The 19,837-nt window shown below is 46.3% G+C and overlaps 1 protein-coding gene and 1 long non-coding RNA gene across 5 annotated transcripts in view; one reads left to right on the top strand and one right to left on the bottom strand.

Moving 5' to 3' along the window:
* Positions 1–15,196, top strand: part of fam49al (family with sequence similarity 49 member A, like) — a 32,120-nt gene extending 16,924 nt beyond the window's left edge. For 2 of the 4 annotated variants that reach the window (XM_015348522.2, XM_006631226.3), the window contains 10 exons: positions 2,960–3,039; positions 6,484–6,605; positions 7,177–7,282; positions 8,507–8,643; positions 9,335–9,412; positions 9,545–9,661; positions 9,991–10,070; positions 10,515–10,641; positions 11,390–11,460; positions 13,058–15,196. In XM_015348522.2, coding sequence (XP_015204008.1) covers positions 2,967–3,039; positions 6,484–6,605; positions 7,177–7,282; positions 8,507–8,643; positions 9,335–9,412; positions 9,545–9,661; positions 9,991–10,070; positions 10,515–10,641; positions 11,390–11,460; positions 13,058–13,121 — 975 coding nt within the window. In that variant the 5' untranslated portion in view covers positions 2,960–2,966 and the 3' untranslated portion in view covers positions 13,122–15,196. Of the gene's footprint in view, positions 1–2,110; positions 2,192–2,959; positions 3,040–6,483; positions 6,606–7,176; positions 7,283–8,506; positions 8,644–9,334; positions 9,413–9,544; positions 9,662–9,990; positions 10,071–10,514; positions 10,642–11,389; positions 11,461–13,057 lie in introns of those variants that run through there. The other 2 variants (XM_015348524.2, XM_069195400.1) reach the window with 2 other exon arrangements.
* LOC138241708 (uncharacterized) lies at positions 14,415–19,542 on the bottom strand. The gene is made up of 3 exons (XR_011190974.1): positions 19,360–19,542; positions 18,604–19,022; positions 14,415–16,763 (listed from the first exon to the last, which is right to left on the bottom strand). It is a non-coding gene; the product is annotated as an uncharacterized lncRNA (long non-coding RNA).
* Between the last annotated feature and the right edge of the window lie 295 nt (positions 19,543–19,837).

Genomic DNA, 19,837 nt, shown 5'->3' on the forward strand with positions numbered 1-19,837 from the left:
CACACGGAGTTATAATACAGCTTCAGGCGCTGCAGTGCTGTATATGGATTTACATATTAGCCATCAGTACCTCAAACAAGTTACATCTAATTTTTAACAAATTAAATTATTAAATTTTAGAAAGAACTGCTGTTTTCTAGTGTTATTAAGCATGCACTCATTGGAGTGAGCGATCGTAGTATTTACGATATATTAGAGTGAACACATATTGCAGAGTCTCAAGACTGACTGCATGTCTGAGTTCTTCTGTGTCTTACTGGGTTGTCATCCATTGCCCCGGACTTCAGTGGGCCCAGGGGCAGAACTGTATGAATGTGTTTAAAGCATTCTATTAACTCTGAGTAAGTCAGTGAATTACTCCTACATGTTGTATGTGAAATGACTGGAGCTAAGCCTGTCTTTGCAGGCTGTTTTTGACAAAAACATAAATTTGTCAGCAACATTTTATTTGAGAACCCCACTCTTTGTATTGCAGTGATCTTTTATTTTGGAGTTTGTACAATATACCTTATGCTTAGTAGATAAATTATGCTCAAAGAATGGTTTCCTATCCCACAGCCCCAAAAAAGATCTCATTTCCCAACACCACCCAAGATGTGTTAACTATGTACAGTTGCACATACAAGTCATCGGCACCCTTTACCCTAACTTGGCTAATTTGGGATGACTACCACTGGCTTTGACGGATAAGTGTTCCATAAACATAAAAGAAGTTTAATTGGTAAATAATGTTTTACTCTGTTAATGTAAGAACATGACATAGCTCTCAATCTGAATTTCCTGTAGAGCCAGAGCCACTTTCATTACAGAAGGACAGGGGACAGACTCACGGTACCCCTGTCACACTAGAGCACAAACATCCCTTATTCATTTCTGCAAAGGCGTTCTGCCTGGACGCTCTCTTCAGATGTGAGCTCTGCTCTCCCTGGCACGGCGTTCACTTCTGGAATGACTTGTACCGAATTGCCCTGCTCCACAAAAGAGCCGGAGAGAGCCCGCAGCCTCCTGTAACCTAACTAAGGCTGCTTGTCACAAGCTCTCTATTAGACATAAGGCAGCTATTCACAGCTCAATTCAAAGCACTCCCCTTTCTTTCCCCTGCTTTTAGAGTCCCTGTTATCGAGACCCTCCACTGCTGAGCCCACACATCACCAGGATTCAAAAGGCCCTCTCTTTCCTGAGACTGGCTGCTGTTTGACAAGGCCGCAGAGCTCAGACCCTTGCATTGCCTCTCTGTGCTGCATTCTGATGTCCTGCTGAACCGCAGAGGTGCTCAGCGTTCCCCCCAGCGGCAGGCTCATGTCCCCCTGCCCCTCTCTCTGCCTCCCGCCTTGCGTCGCTCATTTCCAGCCTCATTCCTTTCCCCTCCCCGGTCAGGGACTCTGCTCCAGGGCCGTTTCTTGTGTCAGCAGCCCCAGCACCAGCAGGTGAACGCCGCGCTGCTCTCACCTCTGTCTTTAAGGTCTCTGATAAGAACAACACACTTCCCTCGTGCCAGTGTCGTGCGCTGTACCCCGGTAAATACACAGGACACTGACATCATGGTGGAATCCATTAGAGGAGCAGCAGGGAACAGAGAAAAACAGAGTAAAGCCCCAAGACAAATCATGAGAAAACAAACATGGAGTGTAAATTTGTGAGAAAAAGCACAAACTGTGAATGTACTGTTCAAATTTAACACAGTGAGCATTTCTATGAGTGGTGCGGCTTAAGCTGAATAATTATCATCCACCCTGACGAATGTTGAAGGGAGGGATTCTTAGGGCACTGCTTGAGGAGAGCAACTGGCTTCTCTTGTCCTGTGATCTACCAAACTGTCTTTTCGGTTTTGCCATTTTAGAGGAGCAGCAGTCCTCCCAAAGTCATTCATTTTAGAGCTTGCAAATATCCTGACTCCATGAAGTTTGAAAACCAAAACGTTGTTGGCTGTGGCTCGTTTAAAGCTCTCTTTTAAAAGGTATTTCCAGGTATTATAAAGTAGCACTCAGAGCTGACTGTGCCAGCGTGGCCAACACTGGCAGCTCCCACGCAGCAGGGGAGAGGCCAGGTCTGCTGTGGGGCCATGTGCTCTGGTGGTGTACTGTATGTGTCTGTTGTTTCTCCTGCCCAGGTGTGCTGGTCATGGGGAACCTCATTAAGGTCCTTGGCAAGGATTTAGAGAACTGTCCACATTTTTTCCTGGACTTCGAAAGTAAGTCTGTGTGTGAGGGGGGTGGGGCAGAGGACTGTGCAGTGTGAGGGTGGGAGGGGGGTGTTGATGTTGTGGTGCGGTTCTTCAGACGCTCTCCTGTCCTTCTCGAACCCATCCCATCCCTCTCCACCCTGGACCTCTACAGAATCTCTAGCAGAGCAGACTCTACTCTCCACACAAATCAAGGGCACGTTTGCTCAGTCTCAGGTGTATATATATCCATTCAAGAACATGATTTGAGACAAATTCAGAATTTTAAAGTTCTTCCGAGCCCCAGCTGTGGCCCATGTAGATCTGTGCCTGTAAAATGGTTCTGCCCACTACACAGGCCTTGATCAAAGCCACACGGATTTTGTTATGACCCAGCGTTCGTCCCAGTTCTCCGCACACCTTGGTTGGTCCACTCTGACTTCGTGTCCAGCCTCGCCCCCTCATTACCCAGCCCTCGTCTCCTGCAGGCGAGGAGCACCCGCTGGGGCGTCTGTCCTCACCTGGGGGGGCTGCTGTGTGAGAATACCACGCCAACGCCCGCCCCCGCTCCCCCCGACCCTGGCTCTGTGGTGGCTTTGCCTGGGAGGCACCGGGACGGAGAGGCTCGTGGGACGCCGAGAGAGGGGAGAGGGAGAGCGTCTGTGTGTCTGTGTCGCTCCGTCTGCATCATCCAGGGCGCGCCCCGGCCCCCCGGCCCGCTGCCACAGCCACCCCTGCCATCCGCCCCGCCCTCACGCCCATTCCATCACCCACACGCTTCTCCTTCTTCTGTTCCAGGGCGCTCATGGGGAATCTCCTGAAAGTGCTGGCTTGCACCGAACTTGAGCATGGCCAAATATTTTTCCTTGACTTTGAACGTGAGACCATTGGCTTCTTATTTTTTCTTTTTTTTTCTTTTGGTTCGTTTTGATCCAGCATTTCAGAAGCATTTAGTCTCCACTTTGCACCAGATTTTCACCCTGAACTTGAACGTTTTTTTGCCTCCATTATCGGAATATTTATCATGTCCAGAGGAATCATATTTTCTTTTCAAATTTAAAAATGATCTAAGTATTGCACTATTTATTGCTTCTGAAGAAAGATGTGGAGGTCACTCGACATCACTTGTATGTGTACATTATAAACACGTTTGAGTATCTTTATCCTTAGAATTGCATTATTGTATAATTTATCTAATTGTATAGTAATAGAATATAACACTGATGTAATTATAGATGTACATTACTGGGCACATGTCTTATAAGACATGTATATACTTCTTTTTTATTGATTTTTTTTCTTCTATATACAGAAACCCAATTCTTTCAGCCATTTGTAAGCTAACAGCCAGTTTTTATAATAGCTGGCTCTGAGTAAACTGTTGATTCTCTCAGCATATGGATACAGTAAGTCCAGCCTGTGTAGGAGCTGTCTAAGAATTACGAACAACAGTGTTGGTAAATTTTACTGCCACAGTCTGAATCCCACTGAAGAGTGTTGAGTGGACGATGAAGGTGACTCCTATGTTTCATTTCTGGCATGCAAAGCATCATTACTGAATCGTCTCAAAATGAAAATCTGATGCAAACTCACAGCTGGGATAAATGCGCTGGATGACACAGCTCAACACCCTTGTAGATAAGTGTCAGCCTTCCCGCCTGGAGCGATCAACACAGTTTTCCATTCCTACAGCCATGGGCTCCATAGGGCCCGAGACCATATCTGCTCTCAATATGGCATTTTTATATTCAAGCAAACTCTGTGGCACGAAATCCTGACACTTATTTCCAGGTGTGAAGTTTTTTTTTTCCTCATTCATTTTTGAATGACATGCCTGTTTTTTGCTGTGCAATTGCTGTTTTTCATGCTGCGAAGGGGTTTGTTAAAATTCTAACCATCATGGCGCTAGAGCTATATTTTTAATTCTTTGCAGACTGCTCATAGTTTCTGCTCTTTTGCTTGTCATGCATTTTTTTTTCTGTGTTTGTGCTAGAGAAGCTTTTGAATTCTGGAGCCACTGGTTTGAAATAACATTGCTGCTACTATCTCTGAGTAATTATTCTGATTTTCCTTGTCTTAAACCACACTACTGTGTTTCTGTCACTCTCGCCTAATCTGCTAACCTTTCTCCTTTCGGAACCCTTCACAGTGGTTTTCAGTTCTTCACTATTGGGCGATGCTTCCCCTGGTTTGCTGACTGCTCTTGTGTCATCACCATGCTGTGCAGGACAGCTGTCTCCTCCCACACAGCCTCTCACGCTCAGGTTAACACACTGTTTAGACTCCAGATGAGGTCCCCAGTGTGCCAGCCAGGCCCAGAAGGCACCAAACTTCCCAGCTGAGGACTCCAAGAGCCCTCCTCCCACCCGGGATAGGCTGGCGGAGACCTGAGTGACACCAAGATAAAACAGGCTGTCCCGTTGCCCACAGGGGTGTGAAGACCCGACTGCATTAGTAAATAGAACTTCAGTGTTTTACTTATTTACTCACACGTCTTCCCAGTAAACCACATGCACAAATGACAAATGCTAAAAATATGGCCTAACAATTTTAAAGTAATAAGCGCAGTTAATTCGCCCACATTTTTATTTTCCTGGTGGACTGGCCTGCGCCCCAGTACTAAGACTGAGATTGCTGAGCACTGCCAGTTCATCTCGGGGAGCCTGGGACCAGCAGAGACGGGCTGATCTGCAGCAGGATCTGCAGGGTCCGTGGGAGATGAGTAGTTCTGTGGGAAAGTCCACGTAGTGGAGATCACGGCAATCGAAATCACAACCCCCCCCAGAAACAGTCTAAGGGGAATGCAAGTTGGCAGAATAACCAAATCCAATCAAGTAAGAGCCTTCAGAGAGAGCTGGAGTGAGGAGAGACAGGAAAGGCAAATAGACAGAGAAATAACTCTCTTCCCAGGACTCCCAAAAGGTAGCTCCCAAAGTAGTTAAAAACATCAGACACTGCTTTGCTGAATATAATCCAGGTCAGAAGATGGGAAAGAGGACTGAACGTCTTTTATGCAAAACATTTTCCTGTCTTTCAGTCGTTTTTTTTTTCCAGTAGAGTCAGTTGAAAACAGGCAGCAACCTGTTAAAAAAACAGGAAGACAAGCCGGTTTAGCCCGTTTCACTCCTCGGGGTTATCCATTCCCGGTTTCGGAGAATCTACCTCGTCAACCCTTCCTGGTTATCGCAGGAGTCCAGGGGCCTGGCTAGTGTTTCAGGAACTGCCAAGGCACAAGGAAAGCACTGTTATGGCTGGGCTGCATTAATTCATTAATTGTTGACTAATTGACTGTGCACAGCACACAGTCTAGAGAGATCTCTGCTTGCTCAGCTGGCTAAACAACAGCCCGTCAGGAGCGAAGACTTAATGATTTATTAATTTGCATTAATAGGCCCAGAGTAATCAGGACTAATGCTGGAACATTGCTCTACAATCATGCACCCCCTAACTGATACATCACACAAAGGGAAACTCCAATCAAAGTTAAAAATCATCAATAAATTACTTTATACAACACTCTCAATGAACATCAGTTCAGTCACACTGGGAGCCTATTACGCAGATGAGTAGTTTTCTACTACTTCTACCACTAAATCTTCTGCCTTTCCTGTATCTGTTGAGTCCACAAGTATAGAGGTCTATGAGTCCACATCTCATTCATGTCATGCGAGACTCACAGACAGAACTGAGTGTCAGAAATGCAGGATCACGCTCTCCAGTTGTCCAAGCACAGTGTTGGTGTGGGAGTTAAGTGTGACTTTTCTCACATTCGTCTCCTTCTGACACGTTTGGGCACGACTGATTGTGTTAATAGAAGGAGGCTCAAGGCACCCAGTCCAACAGCTGTGTGTTCTTGTCTGACTAGACTGGGAGAGTCTAAAGACACAATCTACCATGCAGCTGGCATGCATATCCCATACAGCACACACCCCCCAGTCTTGCAGGCTGGTGTGTCTTTCCAGTAGAGGACATGCTCCATTTTGAAGAAGCAGAGAAATTCCCCCTGCATCTCTGGACCAATCTTGCTTCATATTTGCAATTCCATTGCAGTGAATCTGTATGAGAAAAGCTGATCTGAGCTCAACCGACAACATATTCCCCACTGCAGTCGCCTGTATAATAATGGCAGAGTTTCAGACGCCCATGGTCCTCTCTGCCTTCCCAATACTTCCCAGTTCTCTGCCTTTCGGTCACCACCCAGCTGCAGGGGTCGTCCCATCCTTACAAAAATCCAAAAAGGCCTTCAGCTCACTCCCACTGCTGGGATTGTTCAGGTACCACCTCCCACTCACCTGCCCTCATCCCCACTCCCGTCCTTGCAGACGCCCAGCCCACCGAGGCGGAGACCGCCGTGTGGAACCAGGTGAGCGCGGTGCTGGAGGAGGCTCATGGGATACTGGCAGAGCTGCAGTCGTACAACGGAGCGGGACAGGAGATAAGAGAGGTGAGAGCTCCCCTGCCACCGCTGAGCTGTTCCTTTCTGAACTGTTAAACAGCAGACTGTTAACACTGAATAAGGGGACCAGTAATCACTGGGAGAGATTAGATCTGCATTGAGCATCTGCTGAGATAGAAGTATCCCTGTAACAGATAAAAACCCCACAAGACCTCAAGGATATATTTTGGAAGCTTTTTCTAACAGTGTCTTAGACATTGCGCTGCTCTAAAGGATGTGCTTTGAAATGTCATCTAAATGGCAGTTTGATGGTGTGCTGAAACGTTTATCGAAGTTGTAGTTTTGGTCCTTGGCTGCTCCAAAAAAAAAAAAAAGATTCATTTTAGGACCAAGTCTTCTTAGCTGGCATTTGAAAATATTTTTAAAAAGCTGTGTTAGTTGGGCACAACGCACTGTGGGTTAATGGGATAACCTGGAGCTGGAGTCTTCTTTGAAATGGCATTGTGAAGCTCATTGTGTTTCTCGTTCAAGTGCTGAGTCGTGTTGAATTTAGACAGGTTCAGCCTCGTATTGTCATGCTGCATCAATGACACTCATTCGCTGCACTGCTCATTCACAGGCCATACAAAATCCCAATGACCTCCAGCTCCAGGAGAAGGCTTGGAATGCAGTCTGCCCCCTTGTGGCGAAGCTGAAGCGCTTCTACGAGTTCTCTCTCCGGCTGGGTATGTCCTCTGTAAGGAGCTGCTGGGCCCGGCCTCTCTGCTCATCAGCCCTCGCTGCACCGTTCCCATGGCGACAGCTGAGCTGCTGTTCTCAGATGTGGCACATGGCTGCTCCCCCTCCAGGGCCCAGTGGAGTTCGGAATAATGATGATACCTGCTCGTGTCCTTCTGTCACACCTATACCTGCCATGCTGTGCTACCCAGGGAGAACCGATTACTTCCTAATGGGCATGCTGAATGCTGGCGATAAAATAGGCACCCATCGTAGAGGAAGAAAAACACCAGATGCCTACTTTCTGAATATTTTTTTAGCCAGCTTGGTACCCTGATTGTCACAAGGAATCAGGTTGCTGGCGCTACACTTCCATGTGAAAAGATCAGCCACATACTTTTCTACAAAACAGCTGGAGAGGGGATTCCCACCTGGCCCAATGAAGAATATCACAGCGAACTCTCTCATAGCAGTCCTCCATATGCCCAGTCCTCCTGATATGAAAGAAAAAATGAGAAGATGCAATCATGGAAATCAAAATAGAAGATTTAGAAATGTATGGTAGGATACCTTAGATTTTAGGAAAGATTTGTTCTTCATCTTGCTCCTTTTTTTTTGCGTTTCAAAATACAGGATCCATACTGAATTTTTTTTAAAGTTAGAATGCTATTTTAAGGATACCTTAAATACGGGACTGTGCCAAGAAAAAAGGGACTGTGAAAGTATAAACATGTGCATGACATGCATTTGTTAGTGCAAGAATAATGACACTCCTTCGTTATTAGTCTTCTAATTACTAGCCTATAATTATCCAGACAGAATGCCATATAATTCGTGGTTCTTTATTCCGGGATTGATGAAACAGCGTTCCCATATGAAGTAACTGATAACAGACACAACATTGTTGAGGATAACCCTTAGTGTGAGAACCCTTGGAGAAAAAAGGTTGAAAATGATTAGAAAGCAAGTTTTACTAAACAAAATTGTGCAAGGTTTTATTTACACAAACTACACAAATTAATGACCCAAGAGCTGTGAGGGAACAGCACTAGCGACCTTGCCACCCAAAAATGTATTTAATTTTTGATTTTTCTTTTCTTTTGGTGTCTTATTTTACACTGGGAGCCACCTCAATGCACTTTACAAGGGTCAGATTAGAGCAAACCACAGTTCAACAATTGTGCCTTATTGAAACCCACACTTACAAGCTGGGTGGGGTGCTCTTTTTTCAGAGAATGCCCTGCGCAGCCTGTTGGAGGCGCTGACGAGCCCACCTTACGCGCCCATGCAGCACCTGGAGCGAGAGCAGGCCCTGGCCAAGCAGTTCGCCGAGATCCTTCACTTCACACTCAGCTTCGATGAGCTCAAGGTACTGCAGCAGCACCCGCAAAACAGGGCTTGTGAGCAGAACTATGATCACCCCCAAACACAGGATTCATGAGCAACACAGATCACCCCTAAAACACAGGACTCACGAGCAACACAGATCACCCCTAAAACACAGGACTCATGAGTAACACAGATCACCCCTAAAACACAGGACTCTCGAGCAACACAGATCACCCCTAAAACACAGGACTCACGAGCAACACAGATCACCCCTAAAACACAGGACTCATGAGCAACACAGATCACCCCTAAAACACAGGACTCTCGAGCAACACAGATCACCCCTAAAACACAGGACTCATGAGCAACACAGATCACCCCTAAAACACAGGACTCACGAGCAACACAGATCACCCCTAAAACACAAGACTCTCGAGCAACACAGATCACCCCTAATACACAGGACTCTCGAGCAACACAGATCACCCCTAATACACAGGACTCTCGAGCAACACAGATCACCCCTAATACACAGGACTCACAAACAACACAGATCACCCCTAAAACACAGGACTCTCGAGCAACACAGATCACCGCCAAACACTCGTCTTGAGTAAGTGAATACTTGGGACTGTTCTTAATGGGCTCTGGTCTTTCTGTTAACTCATTCAGAGGTGTCCACGCCCTCAAAACAAAACGTTGACTCTAACCCCTTTTAATTTGTCCTTCAGATGACAAACCCAGCCATTCAGAATGATTTCAGCTACTACAGGAGGACCATCAGCAGAAACCGACTAAACAACCAGCAGGTAAGTTGGACTACTGGAGTGGAAGATGATGAACTCTGACCTGGCAGTGGTTCTTCTGCTTCCTGCATTACTGCTAAGGTGCCTTGTCGGCTGACTGACCGGGCCCCCGTTCTTTCTCCTCTCTTCCTCCAGCTGGACGCGGAGAATGAGGTCAACAATGAGATGGCCAATCGCATGTCGCTGTTTTACGCGGAGGCCACGCCCATGCTGAAGACGCTTAGCAACGCGACCACCAAGTTCGTGTCTGAGGTGCGACCCCACACGTCCCGCTGCCTGCTGTTCCGAAGAAAAAAAAACCTCCACTCCATGACTGTTCGCGTGCTGCTCTGTGAGAGAGATACAGTGTCCCTGTTTGTCTCTCAGCGAGGCGAGCTAGTTTTAAAATCACTTTTCCCTGTCAGTGATAAAAGTTGTGTAATCACCTAATGCAATCAACTGATGGCACAGGTTGGGGTCTCTGCCACCTCTTGCCAGGAGTGTTGAAAGCACCTTTCTTGCAACTGCATGACCCTCCTCCTGAGGGTTCGGTTCCGGCGTTACTAGGAGGCTGACCTGGTAGCCTTTGGGTGTCGTTGCAGAACAAAACCCTGCCCATCGAGGACACGACGGACTGTTTGAGTACCATGGCGTGTGTGTGCCGAGTCATGCTGGAGACTCCGTGAGTTACCTTTGTCTCGATGCACTTTTACTCACTTCTTTAGCCCAGCTCCTGTCTCGGGGGGGGGCGTCTGCAGTCCGGTCTCGTCAGTCACCGGGACCAGAAGAGCTGAGGGAAGGTGGTTCAGTTTGTCCAGTTAAGCCAGCAAACTGTGGAATCAGGGAGACTTCCGGTGAAACTGCACCCACTCCAGCTTGTTTATCCTGGATTAGTTTGTAATTAACTGCAGAAACCTCAATGCAGATGAGCTAGAAGGAAACAAAAAGAAGTTTTTTTCAGCTCTGCCAGTGCTTTTATTTATGTCTTCTTAGCAGGGTTGGCATGTTTCCTACCTGAGAGGTCACGGTAGTGTCCCAGTGACGTGGTGGTAGCAGCAGTGGACATGTGGTAGCTGTGAGCTGTGATATCAGTGCTGATCTGATAGGGCTCCTGTGTTTCTGCCAGGGAGTACAGATGCCGTTTCACCAACACGGACACCATGCTGTTCTGCATGCGGGTCATGGTGGGAGTCATCATCCTGTATGACCACGTCCATCCTGTGGGCGCCTTCGCCAAGACCTCAAAGATTGACGTGAGTCCCCCTCCTGCCTCTCCCCGCATTTGCCCCCCACTGCACTTCAAGTCCGGCTCCCACAGAGCTTTCAGGCTTGCTGCCTGATGAGACTAGCCTTCAGAAAGAATGAGCACAGTGTCCTAAGAACCGTGGAAGGCCTATTCTTCCAAAAGAAAAACACCAAAAAAAGTTTGAGCCAGCCCAATCATGGTCATTCTACAGAGTGACGCCAATCATGTGACCTTGACTGGTCAGACAACGTTTTTTAAACTCCAAAGCGGTGTGAACTGGGCTCCCAGAACTAAAAAATGATCTGAAAATGAATTCGGGCCTCGTGTTGAAAAATAAAGCTTGTCATGTTGAACCGAATGGAACATGGCAGCCAGTGCACACTAATGTGTCATATCATGAGTCAAAGGACAGCTACACTGTGATCATACAGCTTTAAAGGGGGAAAAGAAGTTGGCAGCATGCTGTACTGGCTACTACGTTGTGTCACAGTTTAGGCAATAATGGGCCTGATTTAATTAATGTGAGCAAAATAAGGCTTTAAGCCTCAGAGCCGCAACCCTTTATATGCATCAGGTATGAAACTGAGGTGCTGGTGACCTATAGTTCTATAGATAAATGTCTATTCAAAGCAAATTGCCGCTGTATATGACTGTGCCACTGTGCTGTGCTTTTGATGAGCGCGGTGAGGGGGCTGGAGTCGGGCATGGCTGACCTTTACTCTGAAGAGCCCTGTCTGTGCCTCTGTTCTCTGCAGATGAAAGGCTGCATCAAGGTGCTGAAAGAGCAACCTTCAAACAGCGTGGAGGGACTGCTGAACGCCCTGAGGTGGGTGCTGGGGGGCGTGGGGTGCACGCTGGTCACTCGGGGGGAGGCCGTGCGGACGGGGGAGGGCTGGGATGGGGCGGCAGGCTTTTAGGTTTTGAGCTTGAGCAGAAGCTCAATTGAAAAACAAAAAATGGAGCAGGCCGTTAGGGGCCAGGTGTACAGCTGATGTAAGCAACACCTGCCGGATCTGGAAACATGCGCAACATCTGCAAACAGCCAAAGCCCAAAGCAGAAACCATCCTCACGACTGAGCAGGTTTCATCCTCCCGATTAAAAAATAATCTGTAGCATTAAAACCTCAAGGTGTCACCCTGAGGGACAAGATCCCTACCTGAACATCCAGAGTGGGTTTGCTCGGACACTATGGCAGGGACTGGTCAAGGAGAGCCCACACATACTTAATGAGATTTATGGTGCTGTATTGCAGCCCCAGGGCCCTGGGGCTTGATTCCAAACATGGGGTGCTGTCTGTGTGGAGTTTGGATGTTCTCCCCGTGTCTGTGTGGGTTTCCTCCCACAGTCCAAAACCATGAAGCTAGGTTAATTGGCTTCTGGGAAGACTGGCCTGGGGTGAGTGTGTTCGAGTCAGTGTCTGCGTGTGTCCTGATGGACTGGTGTCCTGTCCAGGCTGAACTGTATCTGCCTTGTGCCCATTGCTTGCTGGGATATGCTGCAGCTCTGCCATGACCTTGTACTGGAAGAAGCAGTTACAAAATGGATGGAGGAATTAGAGTACAACTTTGAGGCAGTACGGATTTATATTCGCACAATAGGAAAAAGACTGTGTCCTGATCATAGCAGAGAGTTGGCAAGGAAGGACCTTTTCCTGAAGTCTTGCCACTGTAATCCCAGCTTTTCCTGCTGGAAAATGCAGTTTTGCTGGACTGGGAAAACCGTTGGCGCTTCTTGCACGTGCTGCTGAGCGGGCGGGTTTGCCCTCAGTCTGCACCCGAGGCGTCACTGTGCTGGAGGAGATTCCTGTCCACGTCATCACCCTCTCACTGCGTCGCCGGCTGCCTCGAGCAGCCTGCAGCACACCTCAGTGCCTCCTCGCACGGAATCTCCACTCCGCTCCGCCAAGGACAAAATAGCCTTCACCAGGGAATAAATCCCCCCCTCCAGCCTTCTACAGCCCACCCAAGCTCTTGACTCTATCTCTCCGCAGTCTTCGGTCATGCAATCCCAATCATTCCTGCCTTGGGACAAGCTGTCGGCAACGCCAACCCGACAAATCAACAAACCTCACACTGGATGTGTCTGACGAAACACCCCTGTAAAACTGCAACTGGCGTGTTCATGAAACACAAACCACAAGGCACAAGTGGCAATTAAGTGGAAGCTGATACTCCGGATTCTTTCAAGGAACAGCTGGAAGAGATTCTTGAATCATTTAACTACTAAGCACCTAACAGGCTGGAAGTGTGCTTGTATATATACTGGACTGTCTCCACTCTAAGTGGTGTAAATAAGATCACACGCTCATCTGTCAGAATGCCAGCTGGGTTTCGCATTTTGTCTGGAAAGGCTCATGCTTGTCTGGCAGCCACTGATAACCTTTTATTCACAGCAATAACAACTCCAGCTCTCCTTCCTGCAGGTACACCACACGGCATCTAAACGACGACAGCACCTCCAAACAAATAAGGGCCATGCTGCAGTGAGGGGGAGGAGGAGTGGGAGGAAGAAGCAACAGGAGAGAGGTTCCTGGGAGACCGCCAGGGGACAAGCAGCGTGGCAGGTCTCTGCACCCCGACCTCACAAGCGTGTTTGTTTACATAAATTTAAATGCAAGATAATTTCAATGTCAATAACCTGAAAAGGAAGAAGAAGAAAAACAGTATATTGTGTATTGCTCATCTCCATGTCTCTCATTTTGTAAAAAACAAAATAATTAAAAAAAGGTACAAAATGAAAATAGATAAGAGAAATTAAAGTATATTAAAAGTTTAAACTTTTTAAAAAGTCCATATACTTGGTTCCTGCATCAGTATGATAAGTAAGCGTGAAGAGTATTTTTGCACTCAGTGGAAATGCCATCACCTGATCTCGCTGTGAAGAGCTAGAAGGAAGTGTACAGTCAGTCTCAACACAACTGCATTTAATCCTTTTGATTTCGAGCCATTGCCTCATTTAGGAAGCCCTGCAGCCTCCACTGGTCACTGTTCAGTGCAGATTGCGCAGGTGAGAGACCTGGCCCTCCAGCCCTGCCCACAAGCCCGCAGACTCCCCGTTTCCTTAAGACAGGTACACCACTACAGTCTCAGCAAGAAAAACACTTGTAGAGCAAGCAGGCTTTTTAATTGGGCTTACAAATAATGTGCATTCTGCTGGTAAGGCTATGAAATGGTTTAAAAGTCTTCGAAATGTACTGGAATATTTTAAAGAGCTTTTGATTTAAGACAATGAAGTGTGATCCCCAAGGGCTTGCTCCGATAACCTATTTTTTTTGTCTCAGGCTTTCAGTAAAGACGTTCCTGGTTTTGGTACTGTTAGCTAAGTGATGGAACTGTAGGCCCTAAGAAGAGGCTGTAGAGTGATGCAATGCAATGGAGAATTTGGGGACAAAAGAACAATTACAAATAAAAAAATGACCTCATTATAAATGCAACAGATGTGATCAAATATACTGCAGAAAGACTAAAATTCGAGGTTTCTGTTAAGAGCTCATTTCCTTTATCGCTAGATTATTGTTGCTGGAATGTCCTGACCTGCTCAGTTTGAGACCAGAGCTGGTTTGAGTTAGGCCTTAGTGGGGCTACAGTATTACAAGGTTGCAGCACAACAAGGAGTGTTGGGAGCCCTTTCTGAACGGGTGCTAGCAGATCTAATCACTTAGTAGCTAGAGACCTGTGTGGGCCGTGCCTCTCACCTCTGAGGGGCATTCATAGGGAAAACTAGGGTCACCGCCCTGGTATGAAGCAGTCATGGCATAGAGCACACCCAAATCCAAACCATTAAATCCATCAAACTTTTATCTCATAGATTTAAAGGCATTTGAAACAACAATAATATAGAAGCAGTCATGTGGAACTGCTAATATAGAAACAGTCAGGTTATTTCTTCAATCAGGAGAGTTGAATAATTTCCAGCGTGCCAAGATGGCAAATTGACAACAGGTTTTCTACCAATATCAGCACAACTTCCCTGACCCCTGACCCCTGACCTCCACGCCAGTCCTTTCACAGGACATGACTGGTGTGAGGAGAGAGAGCAGACTCTCAGGCTTAACGTTATTCCACAAACTGTTTACACAATCTGTTGAAAATAAAAGAGCTCAAGACCAAGGCTCTGACTGCAGTTAAAAGCATGCTTATGAGTTAAGATTGCAAAACAGCAGAGGCAAAGATTAACTGGAAAAAAATCGAAGGAGATGAAGCAGTACTGTACCGTGGATGTGCATAGCCCTAGAAAGTTTAAATTGATCTTATAATATATTTTATATACACGTATATGTGTACATTCATATACTGTATAAATATATAGATGGCATGTTGTAAAAGTCCTGGCAGATCTTGTAAATAATGTGTTTTTATTCATTTTTATTGTTCAAGTAAATCTGGATGGAGTAGGTATTGTCTTTCTAACTCATGGATTGCCTTGGACCTCTGATCACAGTCTTTAGTCATAGGGTTTTAGATTTCTAATCATAATTGATGAAAGAACAGAGAAAAGTGTCCATTTGCTTGTTATTTTGTACATTCTGTGCAACAATAAACTTGTCATTTAATACATTCAACCCTGGCTCCCTGTGTTTGACTGACGTGATGTGCCAACACTGCCGCCTGGCACACAGATACAGAGCAGGAGTGTGGAGTTCTGGACTCAGGAGTGGCAGTTTGCAGGTTCAGATCCCAACTGTGGTACAGCTGTTGTACCCTTGAGCAACACTCACATCGCTTCAGTAAAATGCCCAGCTGTATAAATGTGTATGTTGCTTTGGATCCAGACACCAGAAAGGAAAGAGGAAACAAATAACTGTGATATATGAGCAGCTAACACGATGTTAGGGATTCAGTCTTGCCTGTATTCACTGGGGCAAAACTGAAAAACCCTCATGTGTCCAGGGATCTCAGGAGCTCTTCAGAGCAAAGTAAATTCCCAATCTGATTAAAGCACTCCCTTTTCAGCAAATGGCTGAATTTGTATCCCTTTCCCTCTCTGCACCACCCCTCTCCCAACCAACTTTGCAACCAATATTGCATCACCCTTTGCCTTATTCAGTACAACCCAATTTGGGGGCAATATACAGTATGTTTTTTGTATTCGAGCCTTTAAAATACAAGGAATGGAATAGAGAGCAAGTCCTTCTAGTTGACACAGTAGAGGTCATGCTGTCATTTTGTCTGTTCAGAAATCTCCTTTTGCAATTATTTTTCCTATTGCTACACAGAATCTGGTACTTGTGATGGCAGAGCGCCATCTTCTGGCCCAGATGGAACCTAAGCATCTTACTGAAGACCAGACAGCTCGTTCTTGCTCCACTAAAAGGCCCAGCCATACAGATGGGGTTCAAACATACGTTTGCATTACAGTTACCAAACCATGAATTAATAATAATACACCCTGCGCTTTCAGCTCAAACGGGAACTGGGGGTGGGTGCTGTAAATCAGGGGTTCCCCGTCTGCTCTGGGGTTCCCCCACACACCTGCTGGTCTCTCTTGCAGCAGAGCTCCTTACTAAAAGGGGTCCTTGACTGAACCTGCAAGGAGCTTGGTCAGAGCCTTGGCTTCGCAGTTCCTTCTTCTGCAGGAAGAGCCGGGGAAATTTTCACTGACTTCATGTTACTTAAGAAGCGCAGCAGTGAACCTCCTGTGTGTCTAAGAGTGGAAGACAAAGCGCTGTAGCGTTCGAGGAGTTCAGGTGCAGAGTTATTAAGGGTTCAAACAGAGTGCTCAGGTGTACTAGAGGTACGGCGAGTACAGGCAAAGCTCTTTCCCCCTCAAGGTCGCTAAAATGTGACCTAAATATAACTGGAAGAATTGTAACCTAAACACAATGAGGAAAAAAACATAATATCTCTCAAATGTAATATAACCTAAAACAAGCTGGTCAGCATTCACACTAGAACAATGTTCTGTTATGTCCGTCACGGCTCTGCCTTTCAGTCGATCCGGATGCTTGGGAGGAAGGGCATTGCAGGGCCCAGGTGGTGCGGAGAAGCTCTCTGCTTCCCGAGGGTGGAGACGTTGTGCAGCGCAGCCCAAGCGACAACGACGTCACATGTCCCATCGGGAGATACCCTTAGACCACTGAGACGAGGAAATGCTGACTCCATCTCTCTCTCTCTCTCTGTCAAAGTGACCTGAAGCACAGATGAAAGAAGCAGAACGTAACCGCTTCACAACACGTTGTATTTGAGATCAACGCCTGATTGTGTACAAGTAAAAGGTTTATTCCCGGCTGAAAAGAGAAGAAAGGAAACTCCATGTTTGTGCCAGCCACCCGAAGAAGGCTCCACGGCCGAAACGTTGTGTTTTCTTTCTTCTTTTTTCAGCAGGGAATAAACCTTTTGCAGCCTACACATGCTGACACAGCCAACTACTTGAATTGATTGTGTTCAATACCTTGATCGAATGTATATCACAATGAGGACTCTGTGAATATCCGAGGGCCATGTACTTGTTGCTGATGTGATACTATGTGTTGCAGATCATCTGATAACATTGTGGTGATGGACAGTATGCACTCCTAACTCTAGGTAACACCTAAAGTAGGCACACGCATTCAAAAACTTCTTTTGATGGAAATGACTTATACTTTTTATTCTTTCTTTTGTGTAACTAATGTTTGTGTAGTTCATATTTTTTTACATTAAAAATTATTTTTCCAACGGTCCATTAATTCTGCAAACTGATTTTCTGTTAACAAAATCAGCCTCATTTGACCCCGTTGGGGCTTAAAATGTCGGTGCCACCCAGAACACCTATTACAGTAAAAATTCCTGCAGGAAACCTCCTGCGTAGGTCTTAGTGCACAGCTACAGAGAACAGAAGCTTCATTGTATTACATCAAACACTATTTCAGGGTTGTGACTAAAGCATAGCCTGGAACTAAGGCTTATGTATAGGCTTGTGAATACCTACAAATACTGTTGTACTTCAAAAATCACTCCCACTATTGCATAGCACACTGTCACTTTGCTGAAGCGCTCCAGGTCACATCATACTTAAAACACTGAACCAGTCACAAGGAATCTCAGCGTACATCACAGAGCTTAGCTACGACAAGCAGTATTAACAGTGTATAGGCTAAATGGATTGTGAATGTAAATTATACCCAGTCTACTCAAACAATCTTTCAAATTAAGTTACAGCAAGAGTTCTTGAATGTTAAACATATACCGGTATCTTTTTAGTAAATGCATTCCGTGCACGGTAAAGCATCGATTCTGTTAGAGTTAACAGCTTTGACCAGCAGGTGGCAGTATTAGCCTGCAATTTTGTGAAATTTGTAGGCTAATAAAACTATATTCAGTGGTTGCATGAGAGTTTAAAGTGACTAAAGTGTCTAATTTTAGATTCGGTAAACATGTGTCTAAATAAGAACACTCAATACGCCAGGGCTTGAATAGTTCACGATGGTTTGCATTTTTCCTTGTTGGAAAAAGTTCCACGTAAATAAAGTTTTAGAATATTATTATTACTGAAATATCACAACTTGTATCAAAAGTGATTTTTAAAAGGGCTGCCACCCACATCACCAGGTTCAATAGGCCTGTTAGCATGAAGGACAAGCCTCAAACTGGATTTCATTCGTCTTTTGACATCACAATTTAATGGTCCTTTGTAGCACAGCTTTGAGCCAGGATGTACAAGGACAGCTGGCTTGACTATAAGGCTGCACTAGGAGCTCTCTAAGTCAACACTTAGAACACTCCTCAGAAATCTATCTGATCAAATGTGAACATTTTCATCGGATATATCGCCCTGCAACTGACAACTGGCAACACACTGGCTTCATCACTCTGCTCTCCTCCCCACTGAGAGCTGGTGTGTGGGGAGCGGACTGGCGCCTCATCCAGGTGGGGCTGCACACTGGTGGCTGAGGAGGGTCCAGAAAAGTGTAACTGTATATATAAAACTGAAAGGAATTTACTTACAACAGATAAGCTGTCCCTAATGTGAGGACTACGTTATACTGACCAGGTCTTGGAAAAGTGTCCCCATCCGGAAACGGGGATTGCATACATTCAGGCAGGACTTTTCCCGGGGAACAGCGCAAGAACACACGGGAGATCGGCGCGCTCGCTTGAGCCGCCGTTGGTAAAGCCGCAGCGCTTGTTTGCAGAACCGGCTCCCCCACTCCCACTCCCACTCAGCACAGTGCTCTGGGCTCCTTTGTGCTGGAGATGAAAGGCAGCCGTTGTCCGAGCCCGCCGCCAGCGCAGGAATGCTGGCGGGAGTCGGCACAAGGCGCGAACGGGCAGCTCTTTCCTTTTCCTCCTGTGTGTTTGGAGAGGCACACGTTACCGCGGCCTGGGGCCAAGCGCGCCCCGCTCGCCGCAGAGCAGGGAATACGCAGGTCAAGAAGGGGCGTCAGTCGTTTCAATGAGGAGGCGCGCCTGCGGAGTGAAAAGTAAAAGTGACCGATCTGCAGGCCTGTGCACACAAAGCTAAGAAAGGTTCAGACGTCAAATCCCTCTGTTTCATAAAGGACTGTAACTGGTACAAACAACCACAACCCCTTGTGCTCCTGTTTTCAGTTTGATGTGTACATAACCTTTCATCTGTCTCTTCAGTCCTTAGGGAGCCCTCTGAATAGACTGTGTACCTTTAAGAGTTTGGACTACTTGAACCTGTTCCTCACTACACCGCTTATTAGAATCCCTTAACACACTATTTCAAGGCATTTTTTCCTGATTGTTTTTTCCGAAATGTAGATGATTTGCTGGCACTTACGATCGATGGTTTTAAAAAACAAAAGTTCCATGTAAAATATATGACCCTCCTCAGCCAGCGTTACTCTGAACTGACATCCTGTTCATTCTGGCCAAGCCTTTCCGTGCTTGACCAAGAACTGGTAATCACGCAATCAAATGGTAAAAGCAGAAGAGCCGTAAAAAACGAGCTTGTTTTCAAAGACTAAAAAAAAAAAAAAGAAATGCTTGAGTGCAGAATCAAGTCTTCCGCCGTGACTTCTTTGCCTAGTAGCCGAACTGGTGGCAGGCTGGTCTAAAACTGGTCACCTTCATGTGCATACACTCTGGCCACCTCTCACGCCTGTATAAGCTTTAGTCCGCCTCCTTTAGTGTTGAACTCGTCCTTAGCGTTCTTTAAATGAGTATTTTAATGTTGCTATTAAAGCCCTTTCACCCAATCGCAGCACGGTGTCCACACAACGTGCCGCCTGCCGTCAGCGGCCGGTCCGATAACGCCG

This window comes from Lepisosteus oculatus, chromosome 11 (genome assembly GCF_040954835.1).
Source record: "Lepisosteus oculatus isolate fLepOcu1 chromosome 11, fLepOcu1.hap2, whole genome shotgun sequence".
NCBI classification, from domain to species: Eukaryota; Metazoa; Chordata; class Actinopteri; order Semionotiformes; family Lepisosteidae; genus Lepisosteus; species Lepisosteus oculatus.